Genomic DNA, 10,616 nt, shown 5'->3' with positions numbered 1-10,616 from the left:
TTATTGATACCAAAAATTTTTTGAACAGCCGTAGCTCCGGTGTTCGTGGGCGGAGTTGGGCCGAGTTTGGGCTCATTGTAAAGAGCTCAAGGAGGGCTACCTGCCAATATATGATAGAGCGGCTCTACGTAGAGCGGTAAAACAAACTCCAAAACCGTGCTCTATACCAAATTTTTGACTTAGACTTGACCCTTCCAAAGTATATTTCATGTACTTGTGCAGAAAACACAACACCTTACGACTCTACGTAGAGCAAAAAACTCTGCAAATAAAATAGAGACCGTGCAAAGCACAAAACTTAGAGTTAAGTATCGACTGAGTCTGTGACTCAAACTATTATTAGATATACAAAATAAGCACAACAAAACGAGAAAGTCGATGACTTTCAATATTATGTTATATTTACTATAGGCAATCTAGGCGAAACATTGTAAAACTTTTACAAACTTTTAATTGTAAAATTGCCATTATTACCTGATCAATAATTATAAATCCCGGTAAACTTTTCGGGCTTGCGCTTTAAACCTATTAGACAAATTGTTATTTTTGCTACAACACTTTTACAATTTTTGCTACAACACTTTTGACACGAAAAATGCATGCCATTAGGACCCCAGCCAAAGGTAACGTAGGTCACGTGCAGTCACCTGGCACTTCAAAAGCCGCTGAAACCAATGTTCGCAAGAGCATATCGGAATGGGAAGGGACCAAGCGAGACTCTTCTAGCACCTCAGAGGGCAAAACGACGCAGGCAGGACCAGCAGAAGCTAAATCGGCACAGAACACTAAGCAGCCAGCGCTGCGGAAGGTACTGAGCCCAAAAGCACCAAATTACGCAAGCAGAACAGCGGAAGCGAAGGCCTGCCTCGTCAAAGGCAAAATGAATCTGAACAACTCCCGAAATTTAAAAACAGAAATTAAGAGCGAAGTGGCTGGAGCACTGGACCGAATATACCAGCTGGTTAAAGAGGCAGAGATCGAACTCAAAAAAGAAAAATCGAAAGAGAGGAACAGCGGAAGCCGAGAGGTGATGCGGGAACTGTCTACCTCAGACACAACATTTACACTAAGCCCAGACACGAATGAACTGGCGACTAAAATCGAGGAACATACAAACCTGTTGCTGGAGAACACACAAAAAATGGTAGAGCTTAGGGAAACGTTGGAAAAACAGAAGGAGACCCTGGAGAAGATGTCAACACTGACCTATGCCAGCGTGACCGCGACGCCAACCGCAGAAATGAGCATAAAGCAAGGCCCTGCGCGAAGCACGCTGCACTCAGTGGTGGTTACCTCCAGTGACGACAAAGAAACTGGCGAGGAAGTTCTCAGTAGGGTTAGGAATGCGATAGACGCTAAGGAAGGATGGATTCGGGTGGAAAAAATAAGGAAGGCTAAAGACAGGAAAATAATAATAGGGTTGGGTACGAAAGAAGACAGAGAAAAACTAAAAAACAAGCTGGTGAGAGACGGAGTAAACCTAAATGTCGAGACGGTGAAAAATAAAGATCCACTCCTCATCCTCAAAAATGTATTAAATATAAATACAGACGAGGACATACACAAGGCAATGAGGAACCAGAATAAGGATGTTTTTCAGGGTCTCGACGAAAGGGAAGACCGTATGGAAATAAAATACAAGAAAAAATCAAGAAACCCTCATACTGGTCATATAATAATTAGTGTCTCGCCGACCATCTATCAAAGAGCGATGAGCAGAGGGTACGTACATATTGACCTGCAGCGTATCAGGATAGAGGACCAATCCCCGCTCGTACAGTGCACCCGCTGCCTGGGTTTTGGGCACGGCAAGCGCTTTTGTGCTGAGCTTGCCGACCTCTGCAGCCACTGCGGAGGTCCTCACCTAAGAGCCGAGTGTGTGGAGTGGCTTTCAAAGGCCGTGCCGCCCAAGTGCTATAACTGCACAAAGGCAAACCTAGAAGACACCGAACATAACGCGTTTGACCATGCGTGCCCGACACGACAGAGGTGGGACAAAATAGCAAGATCGACCATAGCCTACCATCAGTGCTAAAGGCCCCCAAAATCAGCGGACATTCTATCAAGTGGTGCAAGCAAATTTGCAGAGAAAAAGATTGGCCACAAACGAGCTGTTCATGGAAGCAGTGAAGCGTAAAATTGATATAGCTCTACTGCAGGAGCCCTATATAGGTGGAGACAGGGTAATGAAAGGTCATGCAGGGATGCGGATATTCCAAGGGACAGGTGAAGCAGAGGGTGTGGTGAAATCGGCAATAGTCGTATTCGACAACGAATTAAACGTCACACAATACCCAGAACTCACTACCAACAACATCGTGGTAGTGGGGATCAACACCAGTGCATGGAAGATCACAGCTATTTCCTTTTATTTTGAACCTGACCAACCAGTAGAGCCCTATATGGCACAGCTTTCCAGAATAAGAGAAGAGATAGGTCCTGGCGGCTGGATAATCGGAGGTGATACAAACGCCAAGAGCACGTGGTGGGGAAGTCCGGTCACTGACCACAAGGGGGAGGACCTGCAGAGTGCCCTTACTGAAATGAACTTCGCCGTGCTGAACACAGGGAAAATCCCGACGTTCGACACAGTAAGAGGTGGCAAACGTTACAGCAGCTACGTAGACATCACTGCATGCACAATCGAAGTTCTGGACTTGGTGGACGACTGGAAAATCGAAGAGGGCCTCACGAGCTCCGACCACAATGGAATACTCTTCAATATCTATTTAGAAAAATCAAAAGGAATTAGAATTGAAAGGACGACTAGACTATTTAACACCAAAAAAGCAAATTGGCCTGAGTTTTGTGAGAAACTCAGACAATCCTTGCAAAACAACCAAATAACAGGAACAGAAATAGAATCAATACATACAATAGACCAAATTGAATATACAGTAAACAAAATAACAGAAGTAATAACAGAAATATGCAACTTGACCATAGCAAAAAAGATAAAGAAAGAGTATTTTACCTTACCGTGGTGGTCCAAAGAGCTCGAAGAGATGAAGCGAAACGTTGCCACCAAGAAACGCAGGATTCGATGTGCAGCTCACGTACGGCGAACGAGGGTAGTTGAAGAGTACCTGCAAACAAAAGAAGAATATGAGATCAGAGCAGCCAAAGCACAAACTGAAAGCTGGAAAGAATTCTGTAAGAAACAAGACAAGGAAGGAATATGGGAAGGGATCTACAGGGTAATAGGGAGAGTGACAAAAAGAGTTGAGGATTCGCTCCTGCAAAAGGATGGGAAAACACTGACCGCACAAGAGTCCGTCGAGTTGCTGGCAGAGACTTTTTATCCAGAAGACTCGATCAGCAACGACGACGAACACCATAGCAGTATCCGGCAAAAGGCTTCCAGGGTGGATGATGGCGAACAAAATGAACTTTGCGAACCAGCATTCACAATGGAAGAAATAGAACGGGCAAGCGAGTCCTTCAGCTCTAAGAAGGCACCGGGGGCAGACGGCTTTACGGCAGATATCTGTTGTCAAGCTATTAAAAGCAGCCCAGAGGTATTCCTCACTTTACTTAATAAATGCCTGGAACAGAACTACTTTCCCAAAATATGGAAAAAGGCCACAGTGATAGTGCTAAGGAAGCCTGGGAAGGAAAATTACACCAACCCCAAGTCATACAGGCCAATCGGACTGCTCCCTATCCTTGGAAAAATATACGAGAAGATGCTGGTAGCTCGTCTGAAACATCACCTAATACCGAGAATTAGCACGCGCCAATATGGATTTATGCCGCAGCGGAGTACTGAGGACTCCCTCTATACACTCATCGAGCATATCCGTAACAAAATTGATAGGAAGAAAATTGTAACGTTGATATCGCTCGATATAGAGGGAGCCTTTGACAGCGCCTGGTGGCCTGCAATTCGGGTGCGTCTGGCGGAGGTACAGTGCCCGATCGGCTTAAGGCGAGTAATGGCCAGCTATCTAAGGGACAGGCAGGTCTCCGTGAGATATGCTGGAAAAACACACACTCAGAAAACCAGTAAAGGCTGCGTACAGGGATCCGTGGCAGGGCCCATCCTATGGAACCTGCTAATAGATCCACTGTTGGGCAGCTTCGAACGGAGAGGGGACTACTGCCAGGCATTCGCAGACGATGTCGTGCTTGTGGTCGATGGAGACACCGCATTAGAGATCGAAACGAAAGCTAATGCTGCACTCAAACATGCTCGGGAATGGGGAGTCAGAAATAAGCTCAAATTCGCGGCACATAAAACCAAGGCCATTACAATAACTAGGAAGCTTAAATACGACACCCCAAGACTGAGCATGGGAAGAGCCAGCATCGAAATGGTTAAAGAAATAAAAATGCTAGGTGTCACCATTGACGACAAGTTGACTTTCAACAGCCACGTCTCGAATGTCTGCCGCAAGGCTATAAATATCTATAAGAAACTGTCCAGAGCCGCGAAAGCCAGCTGGGGGCTCCACCCAGAGGTAATTCGGACAATTTATATGGCTGTCATGGAGCCCGTTATCTTATATGCGGCCAGCGTGTGGGCACCCGCGGTAAACAAGCTGGGTACCCAGAAACAGCTGGGAATTGTGCAGAGAGGCATAGCACAGAAGATCTGCAGAGCATATCGTACAGTCTCTCTCCACTCAGCGCTCATCCTGGCGGGTACGCTCCCCCTTGATCTTAGAGTGCGAGAGGTCGCTGCACTGTACAGGGCCAGGAGGGGCTCAGCGGTTCCGGAACTGTGTGGCCGTGAGGTGGAGAAGATGACGTCAGTGGCCGGGATGCCACATCCTGCAGAGTGCACTAGAATAGGGGTTACCCGCTTGGTTGACCAAGACGATGTCGAAATGCATAGTGCATTCGACATTCGAATCTTTACAGATGGTAGTAAAATCAACCACGGAGTTGGGGCTGCGCTCTCAGTCTGGAACAGCGAGGCTGAAATAAAAACTCGCAAACTCGTACTGCCCAGTTTCTGCACAGTTTACCAAGCGGAGCTCTTGGCGCTGTGCGTAGCAACTAAAGAGGCCATGACCATCAGAGCCAGAACGTTTGGTGTTTACAGCGACTCCATGGCAGCTCTCCAAACTATACAAAACTATAGTTGCCTCCATCCCCTGGCAGTGCAAGCCAGAGAAAACATCAAACGCATATCTCGTGAAGGAAAAACCATACGCTTGCACTGGATCAAGGCACACGTAGGGTTGGAAGGCAATGAAAGAGCAGATGAGCTCGCCAAAGGGGCGGCTGTAGATACCAAACGCAAACCGGATTACGACCGATGCCCGATTGCATACATCAAGCGTGGTATTCGTGCGGCCACGCTTGATGAATGGAACCGCAGGTACAATTCCGGAGAAACGGCGTCAATTACCAAACTGTTCTTCCCGGACGCGAAGGCGGCCTATAAAATTGTACGAAAACTTGTACCGACTTACCTGACTACGCAAATCATGACGGGGCACGGTGGATTTTCCGAATACCTTAGTCGCTTTAAGTGCAAGGAGAGTCCATCGTGCATCTGCGACCCAGCACAATCAGAGACAATACAACACTTGCTCTTGGTGTGTCCGATACACGCAATGGAGAGGTTTGAACTTGAGCAAAGAGTGCAGCACAACTTGACACTGGATATGATTAAAGAGCTAATTGCGGGGAATAATAGAGAATTATTTATGAAATACTGTACAAAAATTGTAGAAAAAGTAACAAATAGAAATAAATTAGTGTAAGTAAATTATGTTTACATAATATAATTTATATATTAAGATAAACATAAAATAGAAAGTAATGCAAATAGTATAGTTGAGAAATTGTAAAACTAGATATAAGATAGAAAAATATAAAACAAAAAAGAGAAACAAAACTGACCCCTGTGCCGTTGTTTGTGTTGTTGAGTTTCTTATTTAAATACCAACCTGTACATAAATCCCTAAGAATATAAATAAAGAAAATGATGAAAAGTAGTTAGCGTAGCATAGTAGTATAAGGTAGTCGGGAATCCCACCCAGAAAGTAGCGAATGGTGATGAACGAAAGAAAGATTGTATGTAGCATGAAAGTACGAGAAGAAAACTTGCGAGAACTGGAATGAAAGAGAACTTGTTAGAACAGGCTCCGATCATGTTGGAGGTAGACAGAATATTAAAAAAAAAAAAAAAAAAAAAAAAAAAAAAAAAAAAAAAAAACCTAACCTAACCTAACCTAACCTAACCTAACCTAACCTAACCTAACCTAACCTAACCTAACCTAACCTAACCTAACCTAACCTAACCTAACCTAACCTAACCTAACCTAACCTAACCTAACCTAACCTAACCTAACCTAACCTAACCTAACCTAACCTAACCTAACCTAACCTAACCTAACCTAACCTAACCTAACCTAACCTAACCTAACCTAACCTAACCTAACCTAACCTAACCTAACCTAACCTAACCTAACCTAACCTAACCTAACCTAACCTAACCTAACCTAACCTAACCTAACCTAACCTAACCTAACCTAACCTAACCTAACCTAACCTAACCTAACCTAACCTAACCTAACCTAACCTAACCTAACCTAACCTAACCTAACCTAACCTAACCTAACCTAACCTAACCTAACCTAACCTAACCTAACCTAACCTAACCTAACCTAACCTAACCTAACCTAACCTAACCTAACCTAACCTAACCTAACCTAACCTAACCTAACCTAACCTAACCTAACCTAACCTAACCTAACCTAACCTAACCTAACCTAACCTAACCTAACCTAACCTAACCTAACCTAACCAACCGTCTGCATCCAGATACCGCCGCGAACGCCACGTTTTTGTGCCGCTCCGCGTCTAAAAATTCAAAAAAGTGAAAAGTTCTATTGGATTACAGTGAAAGTGGTGTTGAAAGAAGCGGAAATTTGCGAGGAACTCAATAGTGAAAACCGCGTGACCCGGTGCCCACGAGAACAAAAGTTATCGCCAAAAAACCGAAAAAACCCACGTGGTCACAACACAAAGTGGCGTGCGCCGCTCGATTTTTATCGATGAGGTGTACTTTTTCAAGTGTGGTTTTAAAGGTATAAGTGTCATACACCTTTCACCCGATTTCCAGATTTTTTCCGTGGAAACTGACGGTGCTACACTCGTTTAAGTGAAAACCACGTGGCCACGTGGTCCCCCTTCCACTGGGAGTTGAACGATGTGAACTACCTCCGGAGATAGCCCAGAGAGCCTCTATCAAAAGACCGTTTGAATCTTCACATTATCTCACTCCAGGACGGAGATATAGGAAATTTACTAAAAAAGTGCATAATATTCCAACTTTCGACGCAAATTAATCAGAAATAAGATCTGTAACCCCCCCTTTTTCCTAGTGTAGGACGTGGCTGGAATCATTTCCAACACCTCCACAAAAATCCAGATTTTTATCCCTAGGGGTTACTCAGTTACAGACATTTCTTCCTATTCGTGTTGAAAGTCCAACGGGAGTGAAGGAGAAAGAAATATCATCTATCTCAACGGGTGCCCTGTTGTCAACAAGGAGGCGTAGGCTACGTCACACAAATTGGTACGCGACGTAGACCTCCTCGTAGCCAAGCAGCGTAGAGGCGTAGCAGCCAACGTAGCACACCCGACGGTCGCTACGAGGAGCCATTGTGTGTAAGTTCGCGTGCCGAAGTGACCATTTGGATTTCTTCTTTTGCTTTATGAGTGGACGAAATATAATTAAATAAAATTTGAACAGAATTGCACGTGGCGGTCGCGTGATTGTTGTTTACGCGCAAACCGAGTGACCGGAGTGCGCGCTCAAGGTCAATTGCCGTCTCGTTTGTTTCTTGTTTGTTTCGTTTTGTGCCTATCCTCATATTTGAACAAACAAGTACAGGGAAAATTGTAAATTATTATAGCGAAATTAATGCATGCGCGTCAAAAGACATTACAGAAACATTGTTTTGGCAACGTAGTGATACATCGACGACTTGGAGAATTGCAGATTTAATTATGTAGATAGTTTTAAGCTTAGTATATTAATTTTATTGCTACTCTAGGATACATTGTTGTATCTATTAGACAATAGTCGACAATAATATATCTGACATATTTTGTAAATGGTAATTTAAGTTATTATTACGTTTACACATTAGGCATAACATTGTTAGTTTGCTGAATAAGTGTGTTTTTAGAATATAATAATATCAGTTTCCATCGCAGCCGTGAATGCATCACTGTATTCATTAGAAATTTGATAATAACTTAACTGACGATATATTATCAAACTAATTAACCTTGAATTTTATAATTTAGATTAGATATTATTTTATTGACACAGACCCCCCTTTACAGGGTCTGCAAGACATATTATAATAGGACAACTTTCCCCGACAGACTACACACCACACTCACACAGTTAAGCTTTCCCTGTTCTTCTCGCAAGGCCTACTACACAAACACCTTTACACAAACACACACACCCGCACACACTGTATAAACAATCCGCGTACAAGACACACAGATACAAAAATGTACCGCACACCGACAACCTCCGGCGCTGCCAGAAAACCTGGTTCCTCCAGCCCCACTGCAACCCCATCTGCACCAGCGCAGGACGCTGCAAAAACTTTTATCCGGAGACCAGACCGGAAAAGAAGATCACTGGATAATATGGCGATATACAACAAGCATATAGAGGACTACGCGGTGAAACCGAGTGACGCGCTCCTCCAGGAGGTGATGAAGACCTTTGAGGACATTCCAGCGAAAGTCCAAGAATACCCTCAAATGAGGAAAGATATAAAGACCTTCCTGGAGGGGCAGTCTGATAAGTGCCTCCGTATCTTGTTTGAATTAAGCAAGCGAGTGACATGTTTGGAAGCAACAGCAACCAAAACGCGGTCGCCCCGTACAGCCAGATCGCCCGAAAAAGACGACGTCCACATCTTAGAAAAGTTGGGGGAAGTGGAAAACCTGGTACAAAAGCGACTGAATGAGTTGGAAAGTAGGATGCTAGCATGCTTCGACGACCAAATCAGGCTTCAAAATGATGACTGCGCCGACATGGTCCGCAAGATTGGCAATAAAATCGATGACGCTAAAGCGGCCATTGACCACACAACAGAGGGTGTCAGGATCGCTCATCGATCCCAAATAATTCTTGATGAGAAACTCGACAATATTGCGGGGAATGTGGCGGCCGTTAATGCAACAGTGATTGAGGTCGCAAAAAATAAGCAGCCATGCGAAGCTAAGACCTACGCTAGCGTCGCAGCAGCCAAGCCCGGGCATCGGCCGGCACTACACTCGATGGCGGTCACCCTCGAAGGCAGTCAGGAGACTGCCGACGAGGTGCTTGAGAGAGTGAGGAAGGCGGTCGATGCCAGGGGTACTGGCCTGAAAATAAGCAAGGTGCGCAAAGCAAAAAACCAAACAGTTATTTTAGGGTGTGACACCGAAGCGGAACTATACAAGGTGAAAGAAACAATTGAAAGCCGGGGGGAGGGCTTAATTGTTTCCCGTATGAAAAATAAAAACCCGCTTGTCATCCTAAAAGATGTCTTCCTCCCGAGTGACGACGAGGAGATAATTAAAGGGCTACATATTCAAAACGAGGATATATTTAGGGACTTGTCTCAGGAAGATAAAGAAATGACCATAAAGTTCAAGAAGAGGACAAAAAATCCCAAAACGGCGCACGTCATTGTCCAGGTTGGTCCCGTGGTATGGCAGAGGATGACGGAGGCTGGGGCCCTCTACCTGGACCTGCAAAGGATCAGAGTCGAGGACCAGTCTCCGCTCATCCAATGCACGAGGTGCCTCGCATTTGGACATGGTCGAAAATTTTGCACCGAGAGTGTGGACAGATGCAGTCACTGTGGAGGACCGCATCTGCGCGAGAAATGCGCAGACTTCATCGCAGGGACCGAACCGCAGTGCTGCAACTGCTCACACTCTGGGTTGCGGAAGGCCGACCATAACGCTTTTAGCGCCGAATGCCCGATACGAAAAAAGTGGGATTACTTGGCTCGCGCTAACACAACATATGCATAACCTAAACGCAGGACATTACACAGCACGTACACACAGACACAAAGCACACAGAAACAAAAACACAACACACACAAACATGAAATACACAACAACACGAACACAAATGATATACAGAATGTATATTGAATATACACGATTATATCAGCACAAAAACACTTACATGAACCACAAACAGTAACTCGAAACAAGGTAAAACGAAGTATAAATATAAATTGTTAAAGAAATAGTCAATAAATATGTATAAAATTTACACTCCTAGCCAGTGCCATAACTGTCAATTGTACGGGCATTCTTCCCGTAACTGTCACGCGCGCCCCCGATGCGTCAAATGTTTAGGCGATCACGCCACGGCCCTATGCACTCGCGATCAAAAAACCGCGACGGAACCGCCTAGCTGCGTCCTGTGTCGAACACAGGGTCACCCCGCAAATTACCGCGGATGCCCCCGAGCCCCGAAAATAAATCGCCGCGTCGCCCGCCAAAACCGCCTCCGAGCTTCCGGCCCAGACATCAAAGCCTCGGCACCCTCTGCGTCGCAGGCTAAGTCAGCGTTCGTTCCGGCGGCGGTGCCCTGTGTCTCGGCCTGGGCGAAACCGCTGCCGTAC

General features: G+C 45.1%; 2 protein-coding genes across 2 annotated transcripts; both read left to right on the top strand.

Annotated features, from left to right (window-relative positions):
• The first annotated feature begins 595 nt into the window (after positions 1-595).
• On the top strand, positions 596-7,188 carry LOC119629800 (uncharacterized). The gene is made up of 4 exons (XM_062673508.1): positions 596-1,930; positions 2,088-5,667; positions 6,857-6,920; positions 7,119-7,188. The coding sequence occupies exons 1-4, from the start codon at positions 596-598 to the stop codon at positions 7,186-7,188; spliced, it is 5,049 nt and encodes a 1,682-aa protein (XP_062529492.1).
• LOC134200503 (uncharacterized) lies at positions 6,782-10,207 on the top strand. Its single transcript, XM_062673501.1, has 2 exons — positions 6,782-8,078; positions 8,311-10,207. The coding sequence occupies exon 2, from the start codon at positions 8,488-8,490 to the stop codon at positions 10,009-10,011; it is 1,524 nt and encodes a 507-aa protein (XP_062529485.1). The 5' UTR covers positions 6,782-8,078; positions 8,311-8,487; the 3' UTR covers positions 10,012-10,207.
• Positions 10,208-10,616: the final 409 nt, after the last annotated feature.

Source organism: Bombyx mori, chromosome 17 (assembly GCF_030269925.1).
Source record: "Bombyx mori chromosome 17, ASM3026992v2".
Lineage (NCBI taxonomy): Eukaryota > Metazoa > Arthropoda > Insecta > Lepidoptera > Bombycidae > Bombyx > Bombyx mori.
This window is presented reverse-complemented; position numbering and strand designations above follow the sequence as displayed.